The 19,000-nt window shown below is 38.9% G+C and overlaps 1 protein-coding gene across 1 annotated transcript; it reads right to left on the reverse strand.

Annotated features, from left to right (window-relative positions):
• Positions 1-1,111: 1,111 nt before the first annotated feature.
• On the reverse strand, positions 1,112-18,316 carry fhdc2 (FH2 domain containing 2). Its single transcript, XM_053505074.1, has 12 exons — positions 18,183-18,316; positions 14,297-14,797; positions 14,023-14,084; positions 11,224-11,326; positions 10,276-10,361; positions 9,942-10,042; positions 9,537-9,607; positions 9,257-9,364; positions 6,240-6,310; positions 5,146-5,263; positions 4,853-5,017; positions 1,112-2,762 (listed from the first exon to the last, which is right to left on the reverse strand). The coding sequence occupies exons 2-12, from the start codon at positions 14,729-14,731 to the stop codon at positions 1,281-1,283; spliced, it is 2,802 nt and encodes a 933-aa protein (XP_053361049.1). The 5' UTR covers positions 14,732-14,797; positions 18,183-18,316; the 3' UTR covers positions 1,112-1,280.
• Between the last annotated feature and the right edge of the window lie 684 nt (positions 18,317-19,000).

A 19,000-nucleotide genomic window follows, 5' to 3' on the forward strand; every position in this document is an offset into this window, starting at 1 on the left:
AGTGTGGAGCTGTGCATGTTCTTCCCATGTCCACGTGGGTTTCTTTTCACCTGCCAAAAACATGCTAGTAGGAGGAACAAATAGTCCAAATTGCAACTAAATGTGAACAAGTGTGAACATGCTGCCATGAGACAGACTGGAATCACACCCAGTGTTCCCAAGACACACACCAGAATAAATGTCAATTTTATCTTTATTTCATATTTTAATATTTACAAATACAAATATTACAATAGATAGTCTTTAACACAAAAACAAACTTCATTATTAATCTCTCAGGTCTCTTAAAGTGCATCAGGTTGAGGAAATAGTATAAAGGATTATACCAATATAAACAGCATTTCACATACACCTCTGTCCAACAGAGACAGTATATCATGTAAGGCTTTACCTTTCGTGTAGCTTTGGGCCTGAATTAAGATCTACAAACAGCCTATGTAAAGATTTTCATCTTCCAAGGCATGACTTTGTACCTAATTTAAACTAAACTTGCTCTGAGCTAGGGGTTAGGACCACTTGGCAGAATGTGGAATCGACCCATAAACTAGTATAAAAAAAAATAATTATCCTATTTAGGTCCTTACACCACAGTGCCATGTCTCATTCTACCTGTTCGGCATTAACACTTAATGCCACGTGATGCACTGAAAAAAACTAAGGCAAAAAACATTAAGACGTTTGTAAAAAAGAATAACAAATATCCTCTGATCCAAAATAATAGCCCTTACAACAATGTCCTAGCAGTAATTCCTTTTTAATTTTTTTCCAGAGGCGCTCTGTAGCCTGCACAGAGCATGCTAGTGTTCAGAGGTAGTGAGCAAAGCTAAAGGCAGTTTTGCATCCAGCTCTGCAAATAGTTTCACCATCTTTAACAGTCACCCTGCTGAAAAGTGAAGACATAGAGACACAGAGACACCTGATTCAGTGGAAGACTTTGAGAGGAGTGGCTATCCTACTAAGGATCCTTTTCCATGCCCTAGTCTCAGGCCCTACCAAGCAAACTGAATGAATGGTTCCTTTATTGAATGGCATTTTGGACAGACAGGGCTAAGAGACAGGACTGAATTGACGGTTGGGCGGAGGGGTGGGGGGGGCATTGGAGTCACTTCAGTCCAACAAAGAACACAGGTTTATTCAATCCCTCTTGCTTTTAGTACAAATACCTGTATACAGAATGACCCTAAAATCACCTTAAAGACACAAACAGACACAGATATGTCTAGCAGTCAGTCATTTGGTAAACAAAAAAAAAAAAAAGATTAACATTGGGAGGTCAAACATCATCTCCACATGGGCTGGGCGGCAGGTCGTGGAATTTTAGGGCCAGGAGACCGTGTGCCTGGTGTTGTCTTAGAGGACACAGTGTCTGCATTCTTGGCTGATTTGGCTTTGGCTGCATTGATGACTGCAGTCCGGACGGCCTTTTTGTTAATAGCTGCAGTTGGACTATGGATGGTGCGGGTCTGACTCGGGCTCTGGGATTCTGACTGGGGCGCAACCCGCTTAGAAACGCGCAAGGGTGAACCCCTTACTAACTGCTGGTTGTGCTGACTGGGAAGTGTCTTCTTGTTCTCTGGGCTGGGTTTTTCAGCAACTGGGCAGTTCTGCCTTCCCAGTGTATCAGACTGGGTACTTGTTTTATCCCTAGTGCTAATGCTGCGCTTCAACTCAGCCTGGACATTGCTGGGCCGCGTGACCGGTGACGAGCGTAAGGAGACCGAGCGTGTTGGGGTTAAACGCAATCCACGAGGTGTTGCTGGTCCCTCAGCTGAACTTGGCTCTGGCTTGGGACGTGCTTTTGGAATGCCGGAGCTGTTACAAGACCCGGATTGTGAAGCCAGTCCCCTTTTCGAGGGACTTTTGTTAGGTGTTTTAGAAGCATGCAAGTCATCCTTAGATTGGGGCAGGTTTGCACCATCTCTTTCTTCAGCCTCAAGCTCTTTTTTCCATTTTGAGCAGTGGCTCGGTGCTGTCCGTTGTCCTGTGGGTGAAAGAGCTTCATATGAGCGCAGACCCTTGACTAGAGTATGGCATTCCAAGGTCTCTCCCACCCGTGGGTAGAGTCGCTCTTTCTCTGGGCTGATTGGCCCAGCTTCCTGTGCCAGTTGAGGTGAGATTTCTAAATGACAGGATCCCTGTGAGATCTTGTCTTTAGACTGATTGCCCACTCTGTCAGATGGCAGTTCATGTGTGCTAGCTTTAATACAGCTAGTTTCTGCTACTGTGTCCGTCTCTACATGCTTTACCCTTTCAGGAGCTTTGTTAATCTGTGTTTCAACTTTCATTACCTTGTTAGAGTTTAGTCTCATGACGGGTGACGTGTCCATTCCCTGCTCTCGTGTTGTAACAACAGGAAGTGGCATAGCTGCCGTATTTCCATCAACGTCAGTTTGCAACACACATTCCTCTAGCATGGAGTCCATTTTAATTTCATTTAAATAACTAGTGGTATTAATACATTCCTTCAGTGAATGACTTCTAAGCGGAGAATTTGTACTGTTATCCTCTGAAACGAGGACCTGTTGGAGGTCTTCGCTCTGAAGGGAACCGGGGTCTGAGGTTTTTTCCTGAAAGCTGAGAAAGCGTTGTGGTTGTCGGCGGAGGCTTCGGCGGCTCCAAGTGTAGCTCAGGTTTCTCTCAAGTGTGCGCTCCAGGTCGTCAAGTTCAGAGCCGCTACAGACTGGAAGCGAACGCCGCTTCTCCAGGTTCTCCCGCTGCCGCTCTGCACGCCTCTGCTCCTGCAGCTCACGCTCAGCATTCTCCTGAGACACAGTATGAAACACTTAGTATTAGTGTGTGTAAGAGAACAATAAAATTCATTTTCTAAATTCATATCTTTAGAACACATCTTCTATCAAATATAAACCAGATGTAAACAGTCCCCTCAAACTTCTATAAATTGTTTTAGTCTTAATAAAAAAAGTAGCAGTTATTGAAAGAAAAACGTAAATGCAAAATGATCTCCGGTTCACGATTCCAGATGAACACTACCTTATTAAAAAAATAAAAAATAACACTTAAGTCAATTTTTATTTCTATTTTAATTTCAAATCAGAGTTTCCCTTTTTTGTAAACTGAACTAACACTCTCTGCCATTCTTTGTACAACATTTCTAGAGCTATAGTAAATAAAGCTAGACTACCAGGTAGCTTTAAAGGTAGCCATTGGCAGGTAGAAATTAGAGGCTAACCGCTAAAGGCTTACCTAGTAATATTTAGCCTCTGGAACGGGCTAGGTTAGGCATTGTCTGTTAGCAGCCAATGGCTAAACTAGCCTTCTTTAGCTGACTTCAGGTTAGCATCTTGCTACAGTTTGCCACACCAGCCTGATGGTGATAGGAGGAGTACTCCAAATATTTTACTTGCAGAGAGAGGATGTGGAGAGCTACTGTACAGTACATGTACCTCACAGTTCACCATGACACCTGGCTGGACTGGAAATGCAACACGGATGGTGTCTACAGGAAAGGACAGAGCAGATTGTACTTCTCGAGAAAGCTTAGGTCCTGTAATGTCTGCAGCAAAATGTTCCAAGTCTTTTATCCATCTGTTGTTTCAAGTGCAACATTCTTTTCCTTTTATCTACCGGGGCAGCAGCATCAGAAGCAGTGACATTAGCAAAATAAACAAGCTATTTAAAAAGGCTTGCTCAATACTGGGGACTCTCCTGGAAGTTTCAACGTTTTTCAAATGGATGCATAAAAAAGGTAAAAAAAAAAAAGACAAAGATCTTCACTTTTCAGTGATGAAAATAGTTGGACATGTTAACTGATTCCTTTTAGATAATAGAATTATTAGACATTGTGAATGGAGGGGGCTTTAGTGATGTGTGTCAATTCATGTATCCCCACACTGACTCCAAAATATATATATAAAAAAATGTATACGTGTTTTTTATTTGAAGTAGTGGTAAAATGTTGATATTCCTTTATAATCCAGCAGGTGGTGTTCTCTCAACTATTCACACAGAACAGCATCCTGTGTGGTAGGAGAAAATTATTTGCCAAGTTTGTTTAAAATTATACAAAAAGCTGAGAAAAAAATTAATATTGAATCATAATATTTATAAAATCGTGAATCGTACAACATAATACAAGTTGAATCGGCTCGCAAGTATCATGATATATCGAGAGGTCCGTGGTGATTCTTGGCCCTACAGATTATGCATTATTGCTTGCATGATGTCACAGCAAAAACCTAATGTTCTCATCTTAGTCAAACTCCTGCCATTTTATTTAAAGGGAAACAATAACACACTTTTACGGATCATATCTTATTTTGATGGATAGCTAATATTATCCTCCTGTTCTGACTATAAACACGAAAGTTATTCCATCTGGTAATTATGGACGCTTCTCCCAAACAGTTTTAATGGATTGTAAACCAGGCATAATGCGTTTGTGTGAATAATTTTTTAGATATTTACTGACATTATTGAATTAATGTGGCTGCATATAGTCAGGTCATATAAGTAGCTTCCCTTTTCATCTTGATTGTTTCGCCTCTGAAGCCACAGAAATCTTTAGTCTTCATTTTTGTTAACAAATCTCAACTAGATAGCAAGCTAGGTTAGGTAATACTAGCTATGAGTGTATGGAAGTGTTCTGGTTATAGTGTCTATGTCGACTGAGGCAATTTTCTCATAGGGGCCAAACCAAAGAGCATTTTCCTCCTTCTTTTATTTTATTACCAATAACATTATTTTCTAGTACTGGTAAAAAAAAAAATAAAAAAAAAAGTTGTTTATCCCACATATGGCAGAAAAGCAGTACATTGACGTTAACTTGGAAAATGTTTTAGTGAAACTTCCTTAAGCGCATGTTGGAAACCTCCGGCTCAGATGGAGGACTTACCCGTACAGCTTTTTGGAAGCGATGGCTGAAGCAGTGAAAGATGTGACAGGCCTCCTCCAATTTAAAGGAGCTTTCATCTTCACAGAAGAATTCCACCAAGGCCTGGCTGGTCTTGCGCAAGCTTTCCACCTCTTCCTCAGCTTCCATCAGCCTCACTTTGGCTGTCTAGATAAAGGAAAACAGTGTTGAAGTGGCTACCTGGATACAAGTACACATTCACAGATATACACACACGCAGCCCAGAATTCCTATTATACAGTATATTTCTAAAATATAACTGTTCTGTAAATTACCTCTAGGAACGGTCTCATCTGCTCTTCCATCTCTAAATCTGTCTGGACGCTGATTTGCAGTGTCTCTACTCTACTGTGTAGACGAGACAGGTCCTCCAGAACAGTCTCTTCTGATAGCCTAAGACAGAAGTAACATTTTCTTTTTAATTAAACATGACTAAAACACCATTTACCTCCCGATACAATATGATACCCAGGTGCCGATTTGATTAAAATTGTGATTCTATAACAATTTTAAAAATATTCCAAATCAATATTAAATTTTTCCTCTTTTTTTGACAATTTTAAGTGCAACCCATTCTTTATAACGATTAGTTTTCTCACTTAAAAAAAAACAAAAAAAAAACAAGGGCAGCACTTAAACACAAGAGTATAACATTTAACTGAGCAGCATGTATCTCTGTCCTTCACCATAATTAATATTTCTAAATAATATAATTACTTAGCAAATAATTTACTTATACCACACGGGATGGAAATGTGTAAATAGTTTAGAGAGCACCATGTGTAGAATTATAAAGACACGGGGAGCTCCTCAAATGCCTCTGAAGTCTCATAATTTGACAGTGAGCATCCGGGTTGAGTGGCTGCGAGCACGTGGGGCTTCTAACACACTCGATTTTTGACCAATTAGCACTTGTGGTGTTTTGAGACTGGTAAAAGTGTGTAGTGAGTAGGTTTGAGACTAATTAACTTATTAAAACTAATTAGACTAATTAAGATCAGGGGCTATTAATGCATGGAATTTTTGATGACGTAATACCATAAAAATGTGTTTCTGTTGCACCACTGAGGCTTATCAGCTGTGTCATGGTTAATCAAACTGAAAACCAGCAGAGTCTAGTCATTTGCCGATCGACCGGTTTATCTCGATTATATACGTAATCTAACATTAAAAAATAAATAAAAATTAAAAAAATTAAAAAAAATCACACTTTAAGTTAGTGTGGAGATACGCGAATCACCACACAAAGGAATATGTATTCATAACTGAATTGATTTCCCTCCTCCCCACCAAATCGTCATAGCGCTACAGTAATAATATATAACCGAAAGTGTTTAAATATGGTTTACAGGTTGATTTAATAACTTACCGTGATGCTGCACTGACATGGCTTAGTTGGCTGGGAAACGTCAGTAGATCTTCATCTTTCTTTACAGCCTCCTGAAGCATAAAAATAAATTACAGTGAAATATAAGATACACTTCAAGGTCTAAATACTCTACATAAATACATCTGTGCAAAAATCTAAATAGGGTCAAAAAAAAATTATCAGAAAAGGTACATGTTAGGCTTGTACTGCCACAAAAGTATCTGTATCTGGTCATAGGCATCAAGAAAAATTAAAATAATGTTTCTTGAATGACACAATACAGTCTAATGCCGCAAGACATAATTTCCAGAAAAGATAAATATAAACAAAATATAATTATATATAATTATAACATATAATTAACATAGAAGAAGAGCAGCATGCAGTGATTGATTGATTTATTTTTTGTCTTCTGAGAGTGTGGAACACCTTACAGGAGAGCATAAACAGAAGAAGTGTTTGGATATCTGTAAACAAAATTTGGCCCGATAATCTAAGGAATGTAAACGTTTATTAAAGAGAAACTTTAACAAGACATGGATTCATCTCTATGAGTCTGAAAGTAAATCCCAGAGTATGAAACGGAAACTTCCTCAATCGCCAACCGAGAAAAAGTTCAAAAGTCAACCATCAGCTGGACAACTAAGTCTTGCTGTTTTCTGGGACTCTCAAGGCCAGTATGGGAACATTATCAGGAAAAAAGTTCAACAACCAACATTGCAACAATGCTTATTGAAGAGATAAAGCCTAAACTTTTAATTGAATGCAGAGGACTGCTATCCAAGTGCCTTGTGATATTGCCTGATCTGTGACCTTGCATGGTCCAGCAGAAACTTCCTACAGTATAGTCACCATCTTGTATAGTCATCATCATTTTTTAGTCACCTTCATAGTTTTCAGCTTAATAAACTACACATTTAGTATGTTTAAGTGGCTACAGAGAAAGTTAAGAAGCTTAATTAATAAAAGCAACAATAACAAAGAAATAGGGATGCACCGAAATGAAATTCTTGGCCGAAGCCAAACAATAATGAAATGCTTGGCCGAAGGCCGAATACCGAGCGCGGTATTTCGCATTTTTTCCATTTATTTTGCCAATTTATATTAATTATTTATTAAATAGTAAAAATTTGCTTTTTACTGTTTTGTGTTGCTTTTCAGAAAAATAAATCAAATAACAAAAATACAATTTGAAAATACTTATTTAACACTGAACATTTTTTTTAACATTTCAGCAGATATTATACAAACAAAGCACAATATAACTTAAAATAAATAAAATAGTAAAATAATTTTTTTTTTTTTTTGGCCATCTTTAAAGCTCCCCTTCATGAATAGCCTATGTTAGGGCTATAACTGACTGCTGAAAGAATGTAACTCTGTATGTCTACAACAACAAATGTGCATAAATAGTGCAAAAAAATGTGGATTCGCTGCTGCTGTTGCCGTAGCCGCCGCCGTGCCTTTCTCGTACTCTGCATGATGTTCGCGGTGTCTTGATTTTAAGTGATAAATTAAACCTAAAGTGGTTTACGTTTTTGCAGATGCACCCCCTCTGAACAATTCAGCAGAACAGTATCTGCAAACGGCCGTTTTTGCCTCTTTTTCTGACACTTTAAAGTGCTTCCACACTGCTGACATGTTTGCTGCATAAAGCGGGCGCCTCTCACTCTACGCGGGTTACTATTTGATTGCGTCATTAAAAACATCGTTGTTTGGCAAAATTTATTCGGCCTTTTTACTTTTTTGCCTATTTTCGGCCGAATAATTTCGGTTGCAGAACATACGGTGCATCCCTACAAAGAAATAAACAAAAAGAAATAGACAGTCTACAAAACACTTACATCCTTACCATATTTCTACGGGTTCAGCTCTCGCCCGATGTTGCAAAGGTTTAAGCATTTTTGTTCATTAAAGGAAGCCAAAGATTAAAAGACTAACAGTGTGTTGTTAGCGAACATTACACTTATTCACTTTTCGAAAATAACTCAGATGATGACTCTGATCTGATACTAGTCTCATCTCATGTTTCAAGTCTGTCTGCATCAGCCCTGATTCTGATACACAGGATCAGATCTATGCATCTCTACTTCTGAAATGTTTCAAGGACCCATCAAGAACTAAGACTCAAACCTGAAAGTGTTTTTACATTCTTTTGTGTTGCCTAGCTGAACAAAGATATGCTAGACAATGGCGAACTATTCACACGACTATCTATGTTTCTTCATCACTTCTGTAACACAAACCTGTCAACCTCATTAAGAAACAAAGAGTTTTACAGAGAAACACAATGAAATCATGCCATACAGTTTCGATTGCAAATCAGTGTCCCAGAGCTGAGTGCGGACAATGCTTACAGTGATGTAATGCCTTTTTCGCTAACAAGGCCCTGCCGCTCGAATCAGAGCTGCGTCAGAATAGACGTGTGCACACTACTGATGTACAAAGGCCCATTTCCTTAGGGAATTCTACCTAGTTCTGATTCACTTATCTCTTTATCTTTTTCCCTCTGCGTTTTTCTTTCATGTAGGATTGCAATTCTGACGCACAATTAAGAGTACCAGCAAACATTTCATTCACCAATATAGCCACAGCTTTACCAGTATGAGGTTTAAACTATAACATGCTACAAAATGGGAGTTTAAAAAAATTAGTTGAACAAAATTTACCTTGTACATTGATTATGATTTTACACACAAGATAAGAAATACAAGATTTTTAACTCGTATAAAATAAATTTTTGCATTTTTGGTAGCCGCTGCTAATTAGTTAATTATAACCGTCAGTGCAATGAACAGATTAAATCTTCAGATCATTGGATACTGTTTGTGATGTTTTTTCAGTCTTATTTTAATGCCTCTCATGAAAACAAATTTAACTCGAACTGTCATCTATCTTAGCAAGAACAGACACCTTTGATGTGCAAAATTGGTCCTTGCAAATTGACTACTTATCTATGGACATGTATACAGTAAGATAAAAGATAAGATGAGAAGTGAAGTTGACTTGATACACACCATGGCGACAAAATGTAGGAGGTCCATGCCTGGTTTATTGGCTTTGGTGTCGGCCAATTTGAGCAGCGAGGCGATCCTAAAGCCAGCCGCGTTCCCTGCATAGCCTCCCTATGGGCACAAGTGAAGTCAGTGTGATTGTGTCGCATGGTGCATGACTTCTTAAACAAACAGAGCATATCAGAGCCAGTGGGCTCACAGCATGGATATCCCCACTAAAGTCACAAAGACACACAAACACACACACCAGAGGCTTTTATGTACCTTTGAAGTGAATACTTACCGCATTCATGTAGTTCCCTGCCCTCAGCACCAGACGCAGGATGGAGTGTAGCTTGTGGCAACTGAGAAGCTCTGCAAGCACAAGTCATTTTAGCTCATGTTTTTGGATACACAGTGTGTTTGGAAAGTACTGAATAATAGAATTATTGATCAGTATGATTAACCTTACACAACATGAAAAACTTTTTGTGCGCTTTGGTTCTTTTCGACCATTTCGAACATTTTGTTAATTGTTCCTTTTATGCAGTCCATTAAATCATTCCATTTTTAAATGCTGGTGGAGAATGTTTTGTAATGGGGAGCGACACATGAATGTGATTTACAAGGCTGAGTAAAGTGACTCAGAATGAATGTGGATGAAGTTTGCTGAAAGGAAAGAGCCAAGGCCCCCCTGCTGATGGCTTACCTCGAGCTGCCTCCCCCAGACATCTGGCCGCCACACACAGAGAGGTCACTGCGGGGTCGAACTCCTGCTGCAGGATCATGGCATCTAGACGCAAGCGGACACTAACAGAGACCGGAAAGGAGAAAGACTGATCAATGAACAGCAATTGCACTGCATTTGGTTTGTGTTTATTTAAGTGGGGGTAGATGAGGGGACACTAGGAGCTGATAGGGTGCACTGTATTTGCTGGGGGGGTTGGTATACAGTTTCTTAGGAAATAGGTAAGAATGTGTTAACGCTTTCCAGTTTAGGAAAAGCGAGGTAGTGAAAGGGTTGAACAGAGTTAAATACTTACTTTCTTACATCTATCAGTAAAATGATGAAGAGGTCTGGCTCTCTTAGCAAACTGCGGTCTCGGTTAAACCTTTTTAATCGAGCTTCCTGGAAAAATAAAAGAACAAACATATTGAAAAACATATAAAGCTAATAATATTGCACCCATAATGTCAAGCAAGACATTTCAATAATTTAAATCTCAGCGAGTGAAAAAATAAATAACACTGACATGTGGAATGCGATAAGTTTGATATACAAGGGGCGTTCGAGTCAAACCGGGATTTGAACAAACGTAAAAACCAGTTGACATTTACAGAATGATGAGACACCGTAGGCCTGTAAATGAGCAGGCAATCAGACCATTGCTCCAGCATACTATGGCAAATTTTCTACCATGATGGTACCGAAGCACAAGTGAAATACTAGGATAAGTGCGTTAGCGTAGCAGGGGATTATATAGAGAAATAAATGTACTTTTAAGTTATTTTGCACCAGAATCAAAAAGTCCCAGTTTGACTTGAACTTGAAGTATAAATTAATTCATGATTTAATACTAATGGTACTAAGGTAATAACTGTATACAGTTTTCTGTAATAAATTTCAGGTGCAACACAAAATGCTTGAAATATATAGCAAGTAAGTATAAAAAATGTCATTATTATTTCCCCATAAGTCGTTCAATAAGGCAAAAACAAACAAACAAAAAAAAAAACTGTTACCCCAAAGTTAAATTCAAAGTAAAAACATCCTGTGACGTACCAAAAAAAACATGATTAGCTAACACTAGGAAGCAATAAGCAGTGTGATAAGTAGGCAAGCCTAGTGGGACAATTAATAATAATTACAATAATAATAATTATAAGGTGTGGAAGACTTGTATGTAAGAATTCTGCGATATCACTGCAAATGTAATCCAGACTGAGCTGAGGATATGCAGTCATACTAGGGGCAAACAGCAGTGCAGTACCTCTTCAGCGTCAGGCAGCAGTTTGCAGAGCTCGGCCAGTTTCTCTGCCCCATAGCGCTCCCCGGCTCCTTGCCTCACATCCTCCACAATTTCATTTGCTGCTCTGCAGAGAAAGAAAACGACCACTTGGTCACAGCATCACTGTTGCACACCGTCTTTCTGTAGCTAAAGAATTGGAACTCTATCCTGAGGATACAACACTACGTCAGGTTGTGGTTTTTTTTTTTTTTTAAACAGTAAAAGCATGACAAGGAGAACACCACAAAGGCTTGACCTCCATTTACATTTCACCTGATTTAGTCTCTTTTGAACACGAGCATGCTTATCGAACTTATCAAAGGGGCAGATAGAGAATAAACCTTTTGGTCGTCACAATGGCGGCAGAAAAATAAATAAAAGGGACTGTACAAACATACAGCGCTCCATCAATGAGACCCAATGTCCTTACTGGTTCTGTTTCAAAGGAAAGGGCAAACTCCACAAGTGTGTCCATGAGCAGGATGTAACAGGAGGTTGTGTGTCAGTAATGTGGGTAACACTGAAGCTTGAGGAACCCAAAGATTAAAACAATCGTATTCTTGGCACGTCATGTCTTCATGGACCATACTTCATGCACAAGGGCATTTTCATGCTGGAACATAATTGCATCAGTCCTTTTAGTTCCAGTGAAGGGAAATATTTATCACAGAACATAAAGGATACAACTGTGTGCTTGGCAGCAGTTTAAACACAGCCTGTGTATCAACATGACTGCACGGTACTGCCATGTTTGCAGAGTGCCATATACTGCACTGTAAATGCTACATCCTAAAAAAACAGCTTACCAGCATACATGCCATGTAAAACCAGGCTATTGATGCACCATCACATGGAAACTTTAGTGCATTACTGCTAACTGACGTCTCCTTCATGAAGTGAAGTGACCTTGGACAACATTAGAACAGTTTTTGCCACATCATGTCACTGATGTGGTTCTCCTGTTACAGAGACTGTATGCTTTGTCAAAGTGCAAGGCTGTTTTGGGGAGCCACAATATTTTTTTCTATTTAATACTTAAATCTCAGCAAAATTCCTTTGGCTCCTGTACCAAACGAAACCATGAACTTGAGATGTCAGGGCCATGGGGGACACACATGTTTTAGAAGTAAGACAGACATGTCAGGAACGGACACTGAATGGTAAAAAAAAAAAAAATCTAAAATCAGTCTGTTTTTTTAAAGTACAACTTTCCATTTTATATAATAGAACATATAAATAGCATTATGACTGCACACTGACTTATTTTTAATTTACTTAGTAAAGACAATTTTCCCCTTTTGCGTGAGATAGTACATGCAGGTGGCTCTTTCATTTTGCTCCCAAAGAGCCTTGAGCAAAAAAAAAAAGAAAAAAGCATTAGCTCATCTTTTTTGTACCTTCCAGCCTGTAATTGTTTATGTAACAGAAAACAAGTGAGCCACAGGAGCAGGTAACATGACATCATAAAAAAAAGATCCAAGGATAGAACAAAAAGGTGCTCTCACTGGCCATGAGAGGAAACATAACTCATAATGCTCTGAATCCTAAGAAGAAAAACCTCACTACACAAAAGCTTCTGGGGGCAGAGAAGATAAATAGGCAGAGAACGAAGACAATGTTTTAGCCTGCACGTGCACATCTTCACAATACTCCTCAGAGCAAGTTCTGGCAAAGATCAGTGTTACTAGTGCCGCACTGCCATTATGACTTTGTTAGCTAAGACTGTATACACACTTGGTGTACAAGTGTAGGCATGAAAGCATACAAACCTACAAAGTCCTAAAATGATTTTATTGACTTATGATGGTCACTGTTTATTGGAATGGAAAATGGAAAAGTGTTTCATCCTGACTCTGAGTAATCTCTGCTGGTTATTTTCTTACTCACAATTCAGTCATCAGTATTAACAACTGTGTGTTAAACAAGTTCCTTGATTGCAATGTAACTTAAGCACTCTAAACCTATGATTGAGCCCAGTAGCTAGAAAGAAACTAACAATTACATGGTGTATTGCCTGCCTTTTCAAAACAAGATGTTTTCTTGTCAAGCACAAAAGTAAGAATGCGCTTGTGTTCCAAGAATTTACCGTTTTACCATTTCGTTTTCCAGAATAAACGAAAAACGATGCCTTTAAATCCTTGTTAAAAGCCAGTTTCTATGTTCTACATGCATGTTGACATTTGAAACGCTGTCTTGTTCAGTCCTGTTCAGCCCGTAGTTGAGAATTTGGTAGCTCACTAATACAATAAAAGAAGCATTTACTCCTAACACGTGGAATAAATAACTTCTTACAAAACTTCACCTTGACTTATTGCTATGGAAGAAAATTTCTGAACGTATGCCTAGAAAGGGTGCTATTACTTTAAGACAAGTGACCCTAATACTGAAACAAACTTAACAGGTCAATAATTTTAACTTCCTGTTACTTCCCTCATAAAATAAACAAGCTCATGGTTAAAAAAAAAAGATAAAACCTTCGACCTCCACAGCGAGTGTCAAACCCAGCTGTTCACGTCAAATGTGAGGGGAAAAAAAAAAATACACATTTCAGCTCTGGTTTTCCCCCTTCCCCCTTCCTTTTCACACTCCTGTCACTCCTCAAGTGGGCAATCATCCACTCAAAACAAACATACCACCCTGCTGCCCGTCACAACTGTAAAGCTCTTCCTTTCACCGTGCAATTCATGACACCTCCAGTTCCTCTATCTCCAGACAAAAACATCACGCTGTGAGTTTGTATTTACAAGCGTAGGAAGTGTGAAAAATCTACCGTGCCCTTACATTTTGAACTGGCGGAGGAAGATTCCAACGTTCATGCTGCGCTTTGGATCGAGCAGGGAAACCTGCAAATAGGTAACAAAGGCGATGAGACTGTTATACTAAATATAGAAAGTAATAAATCAGGCACTTTGGTAGCTTTAGTTATATTATGTGTGGTGCAATTAAAATAAAATGCCTAGTAAAACAGTAGGTTAATGATAAAAAATAAGCTTTTCTTAGATTTCACTGGCTTCTTAAATTCTAATGGCAAATGTGACTTTGTGATAAACCTCACCTTCTCAGTGCCGGTTTTCTGTGAGGACCGGCAGTGGCGCACGGCGGTTAAACAAAAACTCTCGTTTTTCTGTGCCTCCTTCTTACAAAACAGCTCATCCAAGGAACGCAAGTCAATAGTGAAGTCATCGTCCTCATCGGCGGTCAGCGCACCGCTCCACACGCTCTTCCGACCTTCCACACGCTCCTTAGGAATGCGCTCCCAGTTCAGGTTGCGAAGCCGCTGCTTTTGCACAGAGCCACGCCGGCTCACCAGAGCTGGAGGTGGTGGAGGTGGTGGAGGTGGAGGTGGTGGAGGAGGAGGTGGAGGAGGAATCAGAGGTGGAGGGATGGGAGCAACATCCATGGCTGTTACTTCCTGCCGGTTGTCACTTCCAGGCAGTGGTCCATGAAAGGCCCGAGACTTTTTGGGATCCACACGGGGATGAAGGCGCATAGAGGTGGTGCTTTTGCAGCAACCGTGCCTTCACAGTAACTTACTATCCTTCTATTTGATGCTTATCTGTTGGAGTAAAACAGCATTAGAGTGAAACTGGTGAAAATCAGTGAGCTGTGATGAAAGTGACAAAACATTGACACTACCAAAAACTGGTAGAGTTTGACTGTACATAATGTATAGTATTGTAGAGAATGAGATGCTGAGTAGGGCATTCACAAAATGGACAAAAATAGCATCCTGCAATGGAAAATTATAGTGCTGCACAATTAATCACATGTATGAACATGTGCAATTACCTAACCGCAATTTATTACAGGTAATGCATGCACAGTCAGTAATTCATGTGAAGTGCATGAAGTATACATAACATGACTATAAACTGTCAAATCAAAAGCCTTATTCGTCAGAGGTCAGCGCACTGGTCAGTGACCAGGAAAGGCTAATTTGGTGCTTTTTGAGACAAAATCATGTTACATGTGAAAGAAGGATTTCAAATACTTACAAACAAATGAGACTGAAAATATTAGAAGCCTTCAGGCAACTACTTTGAATTCCCTTATTTGCTTTTAATCTATATGACTAAGTTTCTATACTATGCTACATTTAAGAGTTAAATATTGTAGTTTAAAATCACAATCGCTATATAGGGCCAAAAAAAAAACAATGTAAATTTCAATCAAATTGTGCAGCCTCAGAAATTTGACCACAGTATAACATGTAACTCCAATGTTAAGGTTCCATAAAAGTTATGGGTTAGTTAAAATGCAGCACGGCGGCTAAGTGGTTAGCTTTGTCGCCTTGGGGTTCATTTCCTGCCTTGAGGACTGGGTACATGGAGTTTGCATGGTGTTTCCGTGCTTGGTAAGTTTCATCCCACAGTCCAAAGACGTGCAGGTTAAAATAATTGCTGTTCCCAAATTGCAAGCACTTCGTGAATGACAATTGGCCGTTGAGCTGGCAACCCACCCCTTAAGTAACTGCCATAGAAACGACGGCTATATCACCAGGGTGAGGAGTATCCGTTCCTCTGATAGGGCATTTGTCGCGTGGACTGACAATACCCAATACCAATAAGTTAAAATACTGATTAATAAGAAGGCTAAGGTAAATGTCCAGAAAACATTTTAGTTATAACACTTAAATAGTGTGGATCATGATCAAAGATGAAGCAATCATCATAAAACCATGAAATAACTATTTTCACATGTGTATCGGCCATGACTAACCTGTGCCTCTTTTATCTGAGCAGCTGTACTCATACAGACCCCAAAACCAATGCATCTGGTTTATAATGCATTACCACTACCGGTATTAAAAAGCCAAAAAAAAACTAGAAGAGATGACATCATGCTCAGTGGGAAAAGGTCAGCATGCCATTCAGCCTGTTTACCGCTCGAGTGTTCAAACACCTGGCAACTCTTCTACTCTAATTAAGACCAGCACGACAAAATCTGGTCCTGGATATGCCAAGGTCCTAACAACATTTGTGTGGAGGCCAGTGTAAAGAATTAACTGATGAGCTAAAGCGGGTATGAATATTAAAAGGAGGTAAAATGCTTATCCTGATCTAACATTCTCTGAATTAAGGTGGCAGGGGTCCTTATGGTGCAACAGCCGCAGCTTATTAACAGACTAAAAAGTATATCTATTAATTATACAGGATAGCCCAAAAGTCAGCAGAATGATGACTTCAAAACTATTAACAAGATGGCTTTAAAACTAACAACAGTCGACTGAATAGGACCGGACCTGACACCATTTGACTTTTTTGGGGTCATAAGAAGTCAGTAGTCTAACAGGCACCATTAATGCACTGAAGGAGGAAATAATCTCTGTGTGTAATATCAGTGTTAAACATTTTGTTACACCAGGTCACTTCTGCAATTGAATATGGTTTTGTTTTCTATGAACTTTTGGACTCCCTTGCATACCATATTGACAAGTAAAGTATGACAAGTTTTGACCTAAAATCACTGGGGTTTTAAATGGCAAATTTAAGAACAGAAAAGACAGTACAAGACAAGAAAACACTGCAAAGTCTATACAGACTATAACTTACACAAATAAAAAAGTAGATAGATTAAATATAATTATATGTAAATAAACAAACTACAGCGTTAATGTAGACCTTTGTTTAGAGAGATCATGTCAGCTACCAGCGGCACGGTGGCTTAGTGGTTAGCAAGTCAAGTCAAGTAGGCTTTTTTTGTCATTTCAACCATATTCAGTTTAGTACACAGTGAAACGAAAAGGCATTCCTCCAGGACCAAGGTGCTAAATACATGTAACATGAATTAACAGATACCCAAGTACTGTACAAAAGACATTACTATACAAAAGATAACCACACGACAACAAAGTGCACGTGCAAATGTCCAAACAGGAGCAGCAACACGACATCATGACAGTTTCCGCCTACAGTCCAAAGACATGCAGATTCAGTTAACTGGTGTTCCCAAACTGCCTGTAGTGTGCGAATGAGCGTGCGAGTGTGTTTAGGTGTGTGTGCTGCAATGGATTGGCACATTTACATTTATGGCATTTGGCAGATTCCCTTATCCAACGTGACTTTAATTTTTTTATCTCATTATACATCTGAACAATTAAGGATTAAGGGCTTTGCTCAAGACCCAACAGTGACAACTTGGTGATTGTAAAGTTTAAACCTGGAACCTTCCAAACCGTAGTCCACTGAAGATACCCTAGTATCTTCTAGTCTCCCCCTCACGAGTAGGTGAGTGACGTCAGCTACCTGAGAGAACGTCATTCTAAATCATTGGCAGATACGTTACTCCTAAAGAGAACACGCGAGGGCGCTGTTCTTAGCATAATAATTCTGGTTAGGTTTAATTAAAATGATAAAAAAAGAAAAGAAGTTATTGCATTGTTATTGTTTTTGCACTCAAACAGAATATATTGTGCAAAAATAACAATCTAATGTTACATTACAAGATGATCAGTAGGTCATATTTATATATAATAGACTGATCACTGAGTGGAAACTCCCTCTGACTAATCACTGCTGGTGACTTTAAAACTCCGAGGATAAATGTCACACACCATATTTATTTTCTCTTTTTTTTTTTTTTACTTTTTTACTTAAGTTGAATGAAATTTAGAGAAATGGTACAAAAACTCATAAGATGTTAGTGTAAAATGCTATAGAGTCATCCCATCCGTGCAAAACTAACCTATCATCACTTTTACACTTAACACAATTTTCTCTGGATAAGAAAGAGATCCTGAGAAACGGAATCCCCGAAAAGAATGTCAAAAAATCTAATTATCTAATTTCCTGAGAAAGAAACGAATCATGTTATTAGAAAAGAAACAAGTTTGCAGAGTACTTCTAAAAAAAAAAGCCGTTTTAGCAAACTGCTAGCAAGCATACCAACACACCAGCTCCTAATGACAAACTAGTCAAAACTCTTAAAAATAAAATACTCACGTTTTAGTGTAAAAAACATTTTTTTTTTTCGCCCGTCCACGCCGTGTAATCACCCCGTGCGGTCACTCTGGAGACACGCACAGACTGACTCTCCGACTGCGTGAAGCGCGCGTCGGACGCAACCAGCGGTAAAGAACGCTTCTTGCATGCGCATGCGCAGTATGCACTCCAGGTCTCGCGCTCATCCAGGTAACTGTACTGTAGTCCAGGACAGTTGTACAGTAGAGATGATTTTCATTATAGTGGAGTAGCTTATTATTTGTTTGTTTGCACATCAAAGTTGCACTTCATTTCACTTATTAGTATTCATTCAGCCTTTTGTTTATTATTTTGACTTATATATTTTATTTATATGCTTTTTAAATATCTTGTATTTTGTTTTTGTTTTTAGCATTGTACTAATAACTTTGGTCAGCTCTCTCATTAATATGTGTCTATGTGTCTACTGTATATCTTACTGATATGTAAGATATACAGTGTGCAATCACATCTACAAACATGTCTTTGTGTTACTGTCTCTATTGCTGCTCAATATCTGGAATTTCCTTCAGGATCAATAAAGTATGTATGTATGTATGTAGATAGATATTTATCTAACTCACTCATTTATTTACCGTCTATACTGTTTTGTCCTATATAGAGGATATATTTGAAGTCTATCTTATGAGACTTATGGCATGAGGTGTGGGGACACCCTGGACAGGGGACGCGAACCCGGATCATGGAGGTGCAAGGTGACAGTGCTAACCACTAAGCCACTTTGCCGCCTATCTATCTATCTATCTATCTATCTATCTATCTATCTATCTATCTATCTA

The sequence above is a fragment of the Clarias gariepinus genome, chromosome 10, assembly GCF_024256425.1.
Source record: "Clarias gariepinus isolate MV-2021 ecotype Netherlands chromosome 10, CGAR_prim_01v2, whole genome shotgun sequence".
NCBI classification, from domain to species: domain Eukaryota; kingdom Metazoa; phylum Chordata; class Actinopteri; order Siluriformes; family Clariidae; genus Clarias; species Clarias gariepinus.